The sequence below is a fragment of the Erpetoichthys calabaricus genome, chromosome 12 (genome assembly GCF_900747795.2).
Source record: "Erpetoichthys calabaricus chromosome 12, fErpCal1.3, whole genome shotgun sequence".
Taxonomy (NCBI): domain Eukaryota; kingdom Metazoa; phylum Chordata; class Cladistia; order Polypteriformes; family Polypteridae; genus Erpetoichthys; species Erpetoichthys calabaricus.
Genome location: NC_041405.2, coordinates 78510633 through 78527220, shown reverse-complemented (window position 1 = coordinate 78527220; position 16588 = coordinate 78510633). Strand labels below are relative to the sequence as shown.

Genomic DNA, 16588 nt, shown 5'->3' with positions numbered 1-16588 from the left:
TATCAACCTAAAATGTTATTTTAATATGCCCAAATGCACTTCATTTGCTCATTCTTCTTTCCACTTTTCAAAGAACAAGTACATCACTGCGTTAGACTGGTAGTTGCATTATTCTTAAATTGTTGTAAATACAACAGAATGTGGCATGGCTTCACCCTGACCCTTCAACCTTGCAGCCACCCAACCCACCATCACCATTTGACAGTAGCAGCACCAAGCACCCTGGGACTAATCTTCAATAAAATTAACAGAACCCAAACACAAATTAATGAAAAGCATTTGATCAGAATGTGTGGAATATTTAGATTTTTAGAACAGAGAATAGCTTTTTCTGTAATTTATAAACAATACAATTTATTTACTGTATATATGTCAAAATAGAGTTCAGGATATTTTTTTATAAATACATTCATACTTGCTTTACAGATCTCCATCTCTTTGGATGCAACAAAACGGGAAATAAATATCTTACTGTGCTCATTTTATTAATTTTAAATAGCAAAACATGCACATTAAGGTTACTTTGAACAGCAAGAAATCTGCACCACAATCCTGCTTAAATTTGTACCCAATAATAATCATTCATATTCATTTTGAAGTACCGGTATGGCTTTTTGTAACAAAGCATTGATAATATAAAAATAATAATGATATGTGCAACAAAGGCAGACATCACTTACCCTTTAAGAGCAATATAAAGGTCAATTGAAATAATAGTGCACTTTGAAAATTAATGCAAAAAGACTCTAAAGCAATATTGAACAGTAATATCTTAAAGGTGAAGTGATTTTTTTCAACAATTCCCCTTTTTCTGCACATCTTTCCTTAAAAATAATTAATAAATAATTTATTTATTTTATTCATAAAATTGATTATACTAATATGAATAAACATTTTGTAATGTTTGGACAACTAAACATTTAATGTAAAACAATGAGTAAAAAAAGCAAAAATACCCCCACAAATGGCCATTTCCTGATATTTGCAGTCAACAGGTTAATTCAAATATGACCTGTAACTATGCAGCATTGTCAATAACTATTAAAGATTAATTTATTTTTTGCACCATCTGAGGTACAGCTCCAATATTACTTCAAAAAATAACTCACTTATTTGACATTATCTGAACTGAGGAGTATTCAAATGTGCATGAGCATCAACATGTCCACAAACATTAAACATATGGAAAAATAAGATGGGGACGCTGCCTGCGAGATAGCTGTCACATTAAAAAATAAATATTTAAATAAATAAATATGTAAAGCACTCTTTAAATTAGATATTTTCTCTTGGTATTTTGACATTGCACATATTGTGTAATACAATTCAGTATTCCAGTGTTAAATAAAAATCCTGGAAAACTTAAAGGCATCAAACATTACTCTCGTTAAACTGAAGTATTCAGCTTTAAAAACCTTACCAGTTTATTTTGCAATATTTATGAAAATTCAAAACAATATTACATAATAATGCAAATGTATTATGGTTGCATATTGTTAATAAGAAACGTTACAAATTAGTTTGAAGATAAATGGATAATCCAAATTGTAGTGACTTGATACACTGTCAAGTCTCCAGCTCGTGCAATGCAGTTGTGAAAATGCCAAAACCCCAGCATCCATGTTTTGAATATTATCTTGTTTTTCCAGAACATCAGAGTATCATCTGACTATTTCATACATTGAAAAATACATAAACAAAATATGGGGATCACTTTCTCCTCAAAATAAGCCAACTAGAATAATGATAATAATTTCTGGCATTGATCTCTTCATTTTTTACAAAGTCTTCCACAAATACAAATAAAATTAACTTACAAAATAAATTCATGAATGCTTACATGGTAAGCAGGTCTATATTTCTCAGGCTTAAGATCCTCTTACTATTGGTTGAGCCTAAAAAAGAACTCTCTGTCAATATTACATCATATTAACAGAGTCTGAATTACATATACAGTATATCAAGTGGTATATTTAAATGAAACAACCCTACTAGTGGTCAGTTTTCAGCATGCCCCATTGTCAATGAATACACAAGGTATAAGACCTCTCATAGATTCTAGCTGTTTACCAAAACATACAATCTGCAGAGGTCATCCCACGTGTCACACTTTGTTCCAGGTCAAACATAAATGTATATATTTTTGGTTTTTCCAATTAGAACACATCCTATGAACAAAAGGTTAAGTGCCACCAGTATAGAAGGGTTGACCTAAGGTGCCAAATTATTTTTCATTATAAAATATTCAAATTAAACATAATTTAATAGCAGCAATGCACTACACAGTACTTTAAGGATGTTTCAGAAAATGTGTATATATATATATATATATATATATATATATATATATATATATATATATATATATATATATAATATTCCTTTTACAACAAACAAAAAATGTGTATTGTATTTGTAAACAGCCACTATACTAGATAAAGTGGCTGCATTTTCAGTTGCCCCTGGGATACCTGTCCATTTTATAGCTTTCTGGAAGTTTAAAATCAACAAAGGCACTTTCGTCAATAAAAAATTATTTATCGAAGAACTGAATGACCTACATTTTATTCAAAGCTGTCTGTTCTTCTAACACTTGCAGGTAGTCTGGAGAGCCTTGGAGTTTTGCTTTTAATTCAAAATACTCGCCTTTCCTTTGCTCCACCACAATCTTACTGTGGTTGCCACCTATCAAAGATTTTTTCATTTTCTTGTCCAGCTGTTTATCCGGATAGCGGATTTCAAAACCGCTAACCCCTATACTGTTAAAATCCTTTTTATTTTCAAAAAAATTTTGAATATAAAGGTTGGAATCCCTTCCTGGAAGGAATTCTTCCATTTCATCAATAGTACTTAGCCGCTTTCTGGAGTCCATCCCATGCAGTGAATCTTTGTCTTTGTCAGTGCTATTCCTAAGAATTATTTTCTGTCTCTGAGAGTCTGCAAATTTTAAGCCTGATTCAGAATCTCTTAACCCACAGGTGTGGCTTTTGTTCATGTTTTCGATGGTTTGTGGTATAAAGGTCTCTCCACCCAATTCATCTTTTCGATTAGACTTGTGGTCATGCTTTCTAAGCTGAAGTTGCATTGAACTGCATTCCTGGTTGCCTAAACCTTCGTGCCTCCCAGCAGGCTTTTTGTTACGTCTCAGCACAAAGATCAGCAAACAAAATGCAACAAACACTGTTAAAATGAGCACGACTAAAATGCTGAGAATCATGATAGACAGGGGCACAGGTCCACCAGGAGGTGCCTTACCTAATCCAGAGGACGAAGTTGATGTAATAGTAGGAGTGGGACTGGTCAGAATGAAAGGAGGCTTAATTAGCAGTTTCGGGCACAAGATTTCATTTTTCAGTTGCCTTAACTCTATGTTTGCAAACTGAACTGGAGATGCACATTTTATGTCTTTGGAAGCAATGCCCTCATTCAGCTTTTCAAGCCATAGCTTTAAAGCTACTAAATCACACGTACAATCCCATGGGTTGTCTTCCAGGTCGATTTGTGTCAAGGACCTCAGCTGGTCTAGAACGCCACTTACAGGCAAATACATGAAGTGATTGTTCTTCAGATTCAGCTTGGACAAGGAAACACCGGCAAATATGTAAGCTGGGAGACTTCTCAGCATATTACTGTTCAGATACAAAAGCTGGAGGTTTGGCATGGAGTCAAATGTCCCTGCTAAAACCTCTTTAATTTCATTGTATTCCAAGTACAAATATTGGAGATTGGTGAGCCCAATGAACATTTCAGGATACAGCCTTTCTATGTGATTGCCATTCAGATAAAGCCTCCTCAGATTGGTCAGATTTGCAAATACTCCCTTTTGAACAACCACTATTTGATTGCTACCCAGGTGTAGCAGATCTAGGCCTTCAAACCCAAGGAAACTGGAAGGGGTGATTTCTTTAATCTGGTTGACACTTAAGTATAGTTTCTTGGCATTTTGAGGCTTGGGCATGAGATCAGACAGCTTTTCAATATTCCTCTCTTGACAACTAACACTGATGCCAAAATCCGAAGGATGGGCTTTGCAGGTACAAGGAAGTGGACAGGGTGTCAGTGGTGGGATTTTGGTTTGATAAGGTATGATTTGACTAACATTTCTACTGCTGGGTGGACCCTCTCGGGCAATGATTCCTGATATTTTTGAAGGGTTGGTTGTTTTGGGTGCTTTGGTTACAGAGTGTTGAACTGTAGTGGGTGCAACATTTGACGTAATTGGTCCATTTTCCAGCTGAGGGGGCGGCATGCGCACATCAAAGTCACTCCCAGTTCCCATGGGACATAGTTCTTGTTTATTGGTCTCCTTTAGAAGTCTGCCATACAAATCACTAGGAGTCTCACAGATTGCTTCTCCTATGTAAATGTTATAGGGCATATTCTCCAGCCAAGCTTTCAGGGGTAACAAATCACAAGTGCAATTCCAAGGGTTATCCTCTAGCTGTAATTCAACAATCCGTCCGATGTGTTCCAACACCCCAATGTAGGGTAGCTTCTGAATCCTGTTGCCTCTAATATCCAAATGGGTCAAAGAAGCAAACCGGAATATGTTATCAGGGAGGAAAGAAATCAGATTGTCATTAAGAATGAGCACTTTCAGCTTATGCAACTTATTGAAGGCGCCCCGTTCAATAGTCTTGATTAAATTGTAGTCAGCCTGGAGGTATTCCAAGTTTTCAATGCCCAAGAAAGTGTCAGCTCTGAGCACCTTTAATTCATTGTTGTTTAAGTGCAGCTGTTTTAATGCACTGAGTCCATAAAAAGCCCCTCCCTCAATGTTTTGTAATTTGTTGTTCCCCAGCTGCAGGGACACAGCATGCGTGAAGTTCAGAAAAGAATTGGAGTAAAGGATCATAAGCAAGTTGTTTTGGAAATTAAGGTGATAAAAGTTAGAGGGTGGGGGTTTAAGCTGAGTGGGTCTGTACACAGCTACGTTTTCACAGTTCACATAAAGGACATTTTCAACGGACATGCAAGAACAAGCACTGCAGGTCTCTGCCGTGAGGCCAGAATCCGGGTCGGGGAATGCACTGGGTACCGAACAAGCCAACAAAACCAAGAGCAGCATCTTCTTAAATCCTCCCTTATGTCGCTTAACAACCTTGCAGAAAGAAAGAAGGAAAAACACAGATATAACACTCGATGTTATCATAGTCTTGCACACCATGCTCTAAACGCCCAATAACGACTGCATTTGTATAATCTAATTAATGCGTATCAAAAAAGCTCATCTGAAACCGTCACAAATGTATAACATTCTTACTGTGTATACTTTAACTTGCTTCCACTTAACACTAAGGCGATTCAATAAAGCAAACAAAAAATGTTGACTGTTTGATTTGAGTATTAAAAAAAGGAAAAGGAAAACCCGAATGTTTCCGCTCCTATTAATGTGACACCACGTTCCCACAGAATAATGGAGTCTGTGTCTCCCTCGCCTGCAAATGAATCTGCAGAAGCAGTTTATTCACTGTTGCTCCTTACGATGCTTTTCAGCGCATCAGTTTAACATGCCACCGTTGATGAATGAAAAACTGATAAATTAATACATGCATCAATACATTATGCTTATGAAACAAAATGCCATAAAAAAACATCGGTGCGACTTTGAATATTCTTTTTTTCACGCTTTTTTTATATTACTAATTCGTAGCGTTACGCGTGTATTTAGTTCACTCAGTAATAAATAAGCATATAAACCTTGGAGTTGAAAAATAGCACATGACAGCAATCCGCTAATTCTTCAATCACAACGGTGCACTGACTGTCTGCACAAGGCACTTTTGGGCTTGCGAAAGCATTTAAAAAACCAAAGATTAGCAAACTGGTGTACGTTCGATTTTACCCCTGTTAAATAATAAATAGTCATTAATAAAAAATCAAACAAATAAACATGCTTGTAATTGTAACAGAAGAAGAATCTCACCAGCTGCCAAAGCCACAACGGCTGGCTTTTTTTCATTCCACGCAAAGCTCCCACAATTTCAGACCCCTCGGCTCCCGGAACAGTTTCATCTGAGCTCCAGGTTTAACTGAATGCAGTCCAGCAAACGGATGATAAAAAAGACTTTTCTGACAGGACCTTATCTTATAGGAGGTTGTCATCCCAAAGTAAACAAGCAGCAATAAATAGCGACGTGCCACAAGCAGTTGGAGGGGGCGACCCAGTACGAGAGTTAAGCTTTCCAGCAATGAGCGCTAGAGAGAAGGAAACGAAGAGACAGCCAACAGGCAGGGGGGATCGCGCTGTGAAAGCGAGCGGCAGCGCAACCGCACGACGACAGCAATGCCACTTACAGTAAAAAAAACGCAGTCATTGTATATCCTTACTCGACTTACCGCCGGAAGTGTCAGAGCGCTCGGCAAGCTGGTTTTGTGGGGCTCCACAATTCGAAGGATTGTCAGTCCGCGATCTGAGCTTTGCTCCACTGTTCATCCTGGAAAAAAAATCTCCAACGACGTGCTCTGATATTCAGAAAAGGGAGATCGGGGGCTGAGCTGACGCGGAAAATGAATAATTCAGCGAAGTCAGATGCGGAAAAGTACCTATGCTACTGTATATCCCCTCACTCAGTACACGCACACGCGCGACGTGCACAACACCCCCATTCAAAGGCTCATCCACACCCCCATCCCAATCCACCCCCATCATCCTGCGAAATCATGAAACGCTACCCAAATAAAGAAATCATCAACAGTGTCAAATAGGATTCGGCTGTAATGCAACGGGGGCGGTGAGCGTGATGTAAACCCTGCGCTTCCACCTTCCTACCTGTGTGTGCAGGTGCGCGGGGTTAGAAAGGCATTGAACAACTCCGCTTCGTTTTATGGAAAATTAAGAGACGTTATGAAAAAAAAAAAACAATGAGGTGGCATTTGTTGGGTAGCACAGAGTTGTGCTTTCAACGAACACATTCCCGCATCGCGTTTCACCGAGCCTCACCGACGGTGTTTTCTGCATCGCTCCTTCCGTGGAGTGCGCATTCCATTTGATCAGTCTCACTTCTTGTGGCTCGGGAATAGGCGGTGAGTGCGATCATTCCGGAAGGCTCTGTTGGCTCTCCGCTCTGACTGAAGGGTACTCAGCTTTTGATTGAACGCAGTTGTTGCATTCTAATGGCCAGATAGATATAGTAGGTATTTCTTTTGCCACATACAGTATAATGTATATATGGCGCCGCGGTATATATTTATGTAAGTTTGTGCATTTACTAGTCATGATAGATAGATAAATAGATCGTGGCAAATCTAATACTTGACTAGCTTTATAAATTATTATAAACTATATATACAGTATATATATATAGTTATTCACGAAGAACTAATTCAAATGAGAAAGGATTGATCACTGTCGGGTTTATTTCATGTGTAATGTTTGCTTTGGCTTACGTATTGATACACGGAGTGTGATGTAGCTCACGCCGTATTAATGTCGAATAATCGTTTTAAACCTAAATCACTGCTTCAACAGACATATAGAAGACGTGGAAGTTATTTAACTTCACTTTACCAGTTATGTAAGTAGCCTATATACATTGTCAAAAAAAAGATGTATATGTATTTTCGAATATATTTCGGCAGCATGTTTTTGTGCGGCTGTTGTTAAAATTAAAACATTTTTTCAGTCATGTTTGGTAATACAGCACAACTTTCACATGCGACAAACTTTAATGGTTACATTCTTAATGTGTCGACACGTTAATTTTATACGTGTGTGTGCATGTGTATTTTTGAGCATTAAAGTGATTTAATAAAAACCATAAATTTTGAATGCTATATCTGCGGCTCAAAGTGAGGACCGGTAAGAATTGGATAGGTTTATTTATGCTGCACCCATAAGATCATGGAAATCATGGAAGTTACTGCGACAGATACAGAGTCGTCTCGCTTCTCAGAATAGAGCACATTTGCTTTTCACCACATCCTCAAGTAAGCTACTAAACGTGTAGTGCTGCAGTGTTTTTATCCGAACACTGTGAAGTTTCAAGAAAACTGCTCCCTCTTCTGGGCTCAGCATTAATAACGCTTACATCTCAGTAACATGAACTTGACTGTAGCACACGAGCCGAACTGAGAACTCAGGTCAGTGCATAAAGCTTGTTGATCTTCAAATTATACAAATTATGTATTTTTTTAATAAACACATCACAGCTAAAACATAAACATGTCATCAGTATAAAATCATTCTTTTAATAAAGTGTTTCTTTTTTATATTTGTAGTCTCTCCAGGGAAAGCTTCTGGTCTACTGTCAAAAAGGCTGAACTCATATGATAAAATACTGCGGTACTGGGTTGCGTCGTATTATATTACAAGTATGTTTTTCATCAACGACTTTTCAGTGCATTGCATCTTATATCGTTAGATGAAAAAAGAGCAGCCTCGGGATCTGATGCATTCGAAATATTGCCATGTTGTTTGAATCAACACATCCGGTTAACTTGAAGTGACATATTTCTCAGCAGTCTTAACCTAAAGGAGATATTATTGTACATTGATGTATTGTGTGATTGAAACAATGCATACGTGAAGTTATATATGCTAAGCTTCACTATAACGTGAAGATTTATACATTTTTTTGTCAAAGCTAAACAAACATATGTACAGAAAGTTGCCATCGTTAAAGATGCAGAAAAAATAGCAAATACATACATTTGTATGTAGCCTATAGTGTACATTTTAACCTTCGTGAACCGTGTAAAGGGTCTAGTGTATGAATAAGTAAAAACTAGACATGCCCTTTTTTGCATTCCGTTTTTATTCGGCATCGCTAATTTATCGCAGAAAGTCGGATACAATGACATAATAAATATGCAATGGTCATTTAATTGTAATTAAAGGTTACACGAGGAGGTCCCGTTCTGCATTGCGCTCAGTGCTGCCCAGATACTCTTAAACGATCTGCCACCCTGTTAAATTAAGAGGGTTCGGAAAACTGATTGTTAGATATTATATGTGAATGGGATATTGCCATTGCAAGTTAGTGATTCAAGTATTGATGCGTATACAATAAGTAGATAACCCATTTGTTTCTGCATTTGGAAATATTTTTTCATTGTTGGTGTACAGAAAAAAAAAATTAAAATGTTTAGGACTAAAAATGTACTTTTAGCTATTATGGGAGTTTTCTTCTGTTTAGTCACGAGTCACAGATTATGTACTATTATGCATAGCGCGTATTACGAAAACGTGACAGCTTCGTTATTGTCATCATTAAAACCAAACTTACGGTCGCGCTTATTTATGTCGATTTCCAATGCTTATTATACCTTTTACGCCAGGGAATCTACCCATGTGTCAGAATAAAAACAAGCCTTACCCGCGTACTCTTCCAACCTCCTTCCCTTAGTAGCAATATGTTTTGTTCCAAATCGGAAAATCTTGAAAGGATTTTATTAACTGTCGGTTAGCCAGTTGGAGGCATCTTTCTGTGAGGTCTATTAGGAGCACAGTTTACATGCAAATAAGAGACGCAATACGAGGCGGACTGCGTTCTAACCTGTAAGGTTAATGCAACGGATAATCATGACATTCTAGTTGTTATTAAATTCAAAATAAAATCTGTCAACTGTTTTTAGTAAAGCTACTTGAATTAAAATCATTACAGCTGTATTACCTGCTTGTAACGTTTGGACACCGCTCGATTCCCGGCTTGGTTGCCTGTGTAAAGCTTTCAAGGTTTTCCCTGTGCAGCGTGGTTGTCGCGTGGCTCCAAAGGTATACTATATTGAAGGTTATTTGTCTTCTATAAATTTATCAATAAGTGTCCTTGTGTCGTGCCTGAATAGTATCTGAAAAGACTGCTCCTGAAGTAAAAAATGAATGTTTTTAAGATGCATATAATAATAAATTTAAGGAAATGGTGCACATGATTAATATGAAAAAAGTATGCTAATCTGACCCTGTCTATCTATCTAAGGTTAAATTAACCGCTGCTATACCCAGATGGTGTGAGAATTTCTAGTGACTCCAGTTTTCACTTTAATGGTCATGATTAAGTCCTTGGCAACCCCAATATAACTGAAGTTTTTATTTTTTTTTAATACTGTGTACATGGTCTTTTTTTCTGTTTCCAAGGTAAAGACTGGAGAAACCTAAGAAAGACCTGATTAAGGTCTTCTTTATCAGGGAACTTGTGCCTTCACTACAGAAGGCACAATCTTAGGTGCCTATAAAGAATGCAGCAGCTTGTCAACTGGAGAAGATCATATTTTGGAAAACTGAGGAGAGTAACTTCAGTGGCATTTCCTGAGTTAAATTTATTTATTTGAGAAGTATTTCAATACTGGAAGATTGCTTAGGAGTAGATAGATATTGATCTGTATCAAGAAATGACTTTGTTTTCTTATAGTTAGAAATAATGTTCCCTAAACATTATCTTATGAATATTTTAAATTAAACCATTATTGTGTTGTAGGTAAGAAAGAAAGAAAGAAAGAAAGAAAGAAAGAAAGAAAGAAAGAAAGAAAGAAAGAAAGAAAGAAAGAAGCCTGCCTTACATTTATAAAGGAGCAAGGTTGCATTAAAATTACATCATTAATCCTCTCTTGGCATTCAGAAATTCCTGTAGTGATTAGTTATTGCAGGCAGTGATATTCATGGAAAATGCAAATTGTCAGTTTTAATCTATTTAACAAGAGTAACTGAGTGTCATTTTTGCAAGCAATAAGGGTTACAGGTAAAGTTCTTTCCTAATGAGAATATTTAAGTTTAAATGCTAAGCTAATCTTATCTATTTAATAAACATTTTTAAATCAGTGCTATCTTGTTCTGTACTGTCTTTTGTGTTTAATTGCAGTATTCATGTCATTATATTAAAATATTCCAAGTTTTCTTGGGTATAGTTGAAGTATGTGTATAGCATCTCTGACATAAAACTGAAATACTGTTCTATTTTAATTATAATATGAAGTTATGGAAACTGCAGGATGGGCACTCTGTCCAAGACTGGTTCTTGCTTTTCACTCAAAGCTGTAAGATTAGACTCCAGCCTTTGTGGCACTAAATTAGGTTACAGGTATGTAGGCATTCAGCTTTAAAGATATCTGTTTGATGGGAGATTCCTGTTTATAAACAGTGTACCTTTATAACTATGGACTGATACTTTCCCATTTGGTGTTCTTGTGAGAAATTGAAACTGTAGTATAACTGTAGATTGAAAGCCAACAAAACGTGTATTAATCACATTTCTCCTTGCAAAAGTACAAATATACAGTGAACATTATGCCACATGAATTAATATCAATTTAATTAAATATTATACATAACACGTATTCTCCTCAACCTATTCTGAAGCTTTTATGGTTCAGGTGTTGAAGAAAAACATTTCATAGCCAGAAGGTTCAAATGTCTAAATCCCAGTTCAGCCACTGGGCATTTTTGATCAGTATGCATAACTTTAATGTTAAAGATATGGTGAGCTTTGCAGCAGAAATTGAAGTAAAGTATGTTAATGGAACATGTAAAAAAAAAAAAAAAGAACACTGGAAACTTTTAGTAAAACAGCCCTCATATAATAGTTACCATCCTTTAAGATAATATGAGGTACATTCAAAATGTTTCTGCACTTTTATATTTTCATTGAAAACGGTGTAGGCGGAAAAGAGTAGTAATTGGGCATTAAAAAGTTGGTACGGCACTGGGAAAATTGCACCGCAAATGAAGGTGACTATGTAGAAAAAGTGATGTAATTTGTTTTTGAAATTCTTAATAAATAGAATGTTAAAAAGTGCAGATGCAGAAACGTTTTGAACGTCCCTCGTAGAACAACAATAGTATAGCCATTAAAACAAAAAAGATCACATTCAGCATGGTGGTTCAAATCTGTATTAGGTTTTTTTAAACTAAGTTTATTTGTAATGTAAGTATTGTTACTCTTTGCATAGTTTGAATTTAATGTGTCAATCTAATTATTATCAATGTATGTATCAACCATTATTTTATACAACACCTTTCTATAGCAAACACAATTCCAAGGTAATTTAAAAGTACATAATGTAGTTTTATTAAAATTGTTTACATTCATCTTTTATATAATAGAACACATTCAAGTGAAGTGACTTGCTCAGGGTCACACAGTAATTGAACATTGGATATGGCAATAACAGTCTACTAGATTACAACTGCACATATTTCCCACATTTAAATTTTTGTTGTTATTATATATTTGACTGATACATGTATCAAAGGAAAATTATAAGAATAGAACAATTAGTTTAACTGTTGGTACAATGGAAGGTTAATTGATGTGTTCAGGTTCACACAGTGAGCTGTATACAGGAATGCAAACCAGCATCCTTATGGAGAAAGATCCAAATCCCTTAGCCAGTGTTCTACAATTCTTCTTTGGATATATAACATATGAACAAAAGTGTTACAACCAAAAGATGTAACATTAGCCCAAACCTATGGAAGTCTTTTTGCAATCCTATAACATCATTTTAAATACTCATAAATGTTTTACACTCCTAGATCAATTACAGAAAAGATTACACTTGCCAATTTGACTGATCGTATTGATTAGTTATGTTCCTGTATAGGATTTTCTGCTTCTTTCAGCCAGTAATATTTATAATCTGGGGCTTCACCAGTCTGTATTCATCCTAACTCTGCATATTTATAAACAATGGCACTATTTTAAGAAACAACACACTCAAACAGGAGAAAAGGAGCAACCATACTCATTTGTTTCCCGTCCCAGTATGCCATCCAGTCAGTTTTATAAAATGTCAGGCTGTCCTTTTGCACAACATGACTAAGAAGATTTTCTCTAGTCTCCCAGTATACTCTTTGTGTTTTAGCATGCCTTATTTTATATCTTGCTTTTAATATCTTGAGAGAGATTAGAAGGACATACTAATGTTATATCTCACTTTTCCTTTTTCCTTTCAGTTAACTAATGAATCTATAGGAAATAGGTGTCACGTCGACACGTTTGTTTGTCAATAATGAAACAAACTCTTTTATAAATTAAGATGAAAAAAGATAGATCAGTTACTCATCTTCTTCTCAGTGAATATATAAAATCAATGCATGTCTAAGTGGCACAGTGTCATTGTGCTTAGTGGTTCTATTCTAAGAGATTTGCATCTTAAGTTTGAACCCTGCTCCCAGCTGTCATCAGTGTGGAGTCACATGTTCTGTCCATGTGTGTACTGCTTTTCTCTCACACCCCAAGATATGGTTTTCGGGTTAATTGGTGGTTCTCAATTTAACCACCCCTATGTGGGTGTGTGTGTATAGCCCTGCAATGTTCTTCCAACCTGTGGTGGTTCTTGCACCCAGTGATTCTGGTATGGTCTCTGCCACCCTCCCTAAGCTCCTGAATTAGGTAAAGCAGATTTGAAAAATTCATATGTATACATCCTAAGTAAATAATAATAGAAGTGGTTTGAATTGCAAAAACAAATCCCATATTATTGCTACTAGACATATGTATTAAATAAATAATTTTAGACCCATTTTGGTCTTATACATTTATTTCAGAAGCCCAGGTAAATAAACTATTCCTCAGCAGGTAGGACTAAAATCATTTTGCAAAGTACTATTATGAAACACCTACATTACTGTAGGTATATATATTGTATTTTTGGTTGCCATTACCATTGCATTTTGCAGAGTATGGTGACGTAGATGTTGTCCTACTGCCTACTGGATTTATAATCATGAGTTTTAATCCCCCTACCTGGTTGTTGTCTTTATGAAGTCTGCACATTCTCTTTTTGTTTGCATGGCTTTGCTCCTGGAACTCTGATTGTCCTGCTATATCTACAAAGACATACTTGACTGGTTATATTAAATTTGCCCCATGTAAATGTTAGTGTGCTTGAGTGGGTCCTGAGTAAGTTTGATTCTTGTATTGTACTGACACTCCCAACTTTGAATTGGAATAGGAAAGTTTCAGACTCTCATGTATTTATTGTTGTGATTGTTATCTGTTTGTGCTGCTGATATCTTGCGCCTGTTCCAACAGGTACCAAATCCATTGTCGAAACACCTATTCCATGAACCAATAAAGAATCATAAAAATAAACTGGATGTGCCTCTTTTATTTATAGGATTTTTTTCCTTGAGTGTAAAGAAAAATGCAAAACAATTTTGGTACAGTATCTAATGTTGCTGGTCCTAACTGTGCATTAACTCTATTTCAGATCTCAGCTTGGGAATCACTTCTTTATGGAATGACCTCTTCTGACTGTCTTCTCACTGGTTTCATCTTAGGTCTGCAATATGCTAGCAGGGCAATTGATGTTTCCGAGTAGGCCCAGGATTTGTTGTTGCAGTCCTGGTGATAGAATATAATTATAGGCTGGAAAACACACAAAAAACAACATTGATGGCTTTATTAGTATCACTGACTTGTGTCAACTTCTAAAACTCTTATGATTGCAAGAGTACAGGTGATGATGTATACATTTATACATTAAAAAAACTCTTGTAAATGATTTGTCTTCTTCTTAAATTTGTTCTCTCATGTGTAGTTTAAGTGTCCTCTATTTGCTTTGTTCTCCTTTCTGTTTATGCTTGCTTGCTCTTTGTTTGCATGTTCATCCATTTGTGCACATTTGTTTTTGTAAGCCTTACTGTTTTTTGTGTGTGTTTCAGTTTTGTGTTTCTTTTTTTTTATTTATTTAATGCCTTGATTGTTTTTGTGATGTTAATGACTAGACTAGCAACATGTGCAGTGTTTGTTCCCGCCTTGCACTCAATGCTTGCTGGGATAGCCTCCAGCATCCCCACAACCCTTGCTCCCTGTAGTTTGGGAAATGGACAGACAAATGTTTATGTAATCTTTTGTTTGCAGATTTGTGTTGTAGACTTAAGAGATTTGAATTAATTTGAGTCAAGAATAGTGGTGCTGAAATTGGCCCTCTAGTTCTTTACAAGGAATAGTCTTCATTTGTTTCTCATTCATATACCCTTCCCTTTATATCACAAAGATGTACTGGTTAGGTTAACTGGAGATTTCAAGTTGACCATGTGTGAGTTTGTGTGTGTGTGTACACATGATTGGGCCCTTCAATTGGCAGGTTCCTTCTCTCTAGGTGTTTTCTAATTTGCACCTACTTCCTCATGGAAAGGTTCCTTACCACCATCACCCTGAACTGCATTAAGTGAGCTGGATGATGTTTTGTTCTCTAATGCCATCATCAGTTTTTCTATTGGTACTCTTCTTCTTCCTACCTCCCAAAGAAACAGGTTTATAGGGTCATTAGTGTCATGTGTACAAAATATAATGGAATTTTTACTTGCATGTAGTAATCAAAATGCAACACATCACCATTTTCAGGCACCACGATAACTGTCTTACCTTGTGCATTTATTACACACATCTTAGATTTATCTGTTTATTAAATATGGGGTATTTAAATCTTCAAATTACTAGAAGTTTTGACTTTCTATATGTATGCTTGCAATGTTAACTGGCAATTCTTAACTGAACTAGTATGTGTGTGGGAGTGTCCCAGGAGGGACTGGCATTGATTTCTGCCCAACTGCTGCCACATTAGACTCAGGCTCCATCCAACCAATAACTGTATCAAGCAGGTTCAGAAAATGGATGGACTGAATCTGTGCTTGTAGAGTGTAATTCTAACTAAATTCATAGTCAGTGACTCATTCTTGCTTTTAAACATACCTCTTTATTTTGCTTTCATTCTGCTGTCATATAATAAAAAAAATTTTATTTTAATGTCAAAGCTTTTAAAGCTTTTGTTTCTAATTAATTTAGTGCCTGTATCCAAAGTAAGATAAGCAGACACGTGTGCAAATGATAACTTATGCTAAACAGAAGCAACTGCTTCAGAGTTAAATCCACCTGTGTGTTTATTAGCAAGCAATGGATTAAAGTATTGAAACATACCTAAAGAAAAAAATCAAAATCGTCTAGTGTATTACTCACTGTATATAAAATGCATTAATATGACTGCTCAAAGAAAGTGATCAAAAGCAGCAGGTGTATATAAGGAAGCAGTCCAAACAAAAGCAACAATTACCAGGACAAAGTTAGAGAATTACAACATACAAATTTCTGGTGATAAAAAAATTAATCAGCCACTTAGAGAGTTCTTGCTGACTTTTGTCAATAGGTTCCTATTAAGGGTAATAATGCCTGTCTACATTTAGGTTAACATTAGAGCTTAGAAGCAAATTAATAGTTATAGTCTCTCTTTTTGGTTATTGTCATTTCTAGTTACTGCATTTTTATTCTACGAGGCAGTTCTGCAGGGGGCTAGCAGGTTTCAGAACAGGTTCACCCATCCATCATTTTTCAGACCCACTAAATCTAATTCTAAGCTGTAGGAGGATGTAGCCTAAATCTGCTAAATTCTGATAAGCCTCTCACTGGTCACAGTTATGCACACACTCAAGCTCACTCATACAAGGCCAGTCCATGGTTGTGTGCAGACACCTATACTATCTTGAGAAAAATCCAGACAGAAACAAGACAAATGTGTAAACTATGCACAGATAGTTCTCTTGTCTCAGGCCGTTGTGAGGCAGGAACATTACGGCAATGCCACCCTCAATTTTATTTCTCTTCAGAGAGGGATTTCTTCCAGGTACTTAAAAAACATGATTCTTCCTAAA

At 36.2% G+C, this 16588-nt stretch overlaps 1 protein-coding gene and 1 long non-coding RNA gene across 6 annotated transcripts; one reads left to right on the top strand and one right to left on the bottom strand.

The window, feature by feature from the left end:
* Nucleotides 1-2402: 2402 nt before the first annotated feature.
* On the bottom strand, nucleotides 2403-9427 carry slitrk4 (SLIT and NTRK-like family, member 4). 5 transcript variants are annotated; one of them, XM_051934349.1, is made up of 2 exons: nucleotides 9318-9427; nucleotides 2403-5101 (listed from the first exon to the last, which is right to left on the bottom strand). In XM_051934349.1, the coding sequence occupies exon 2, from the start codon at nucleotides 5066-5068 to the stop codon at nucleotides 2558-2560; it is 2511 nt and encodes an 836-aa protein (XP_051790309.1). In that variant the 5' UTR covers nucleotides 5069-5101; nucleotides 9318-9427; the 3' UTR covers nucleotides 2403-2557. The 5 variants fall into 5 exon arrangements, with proteins under 5 accessions (XP_051790309.1, XP_051790307.1, XP_051790308.1 ...); XM_051934347.1 differs by lacking the exon at nucleotides 9318-9427 and adding an exon at nucleotides 6944-7027; XM_051934348.1 differs by lacking the exon at nucleotides 9318-9427 and adding an exon at nucleotides 6773-6981.
* LOC127529738 (uncharacterized) lies at nucleotides 7011-15288 on the top strand. Its single transcript, XR_007936327.1, has 3 exons — nucleotides 7011-7133; nucleotides 14149-14993; nucleotides 15043-15288. It is a non-coding gene; the product is annotated as an uncharacterized LOC127529738 (long non-coding RNA).
* The last annotated feature ends 1300 nt before the right edge of the window (nucleotides 15289-16588 follow it).

Excerpts from the sequence above, each read along its gene's own strand:
- slitrk4 (XM_028814648.2), bottom strand. The coding sequence starts at position 5,962 with ATGAAAAAAAGCCAGCCGTTGTGGCTTTGGCAGCTG. Across the intron at positions 5,102-5,926 it reads CGTTGTGGCTTTGGCAGCTG|GTTGTTAAGCGACATAAGGG; the intron begins GTGAGATTCTTC and ends TCTTTCTGCAAG.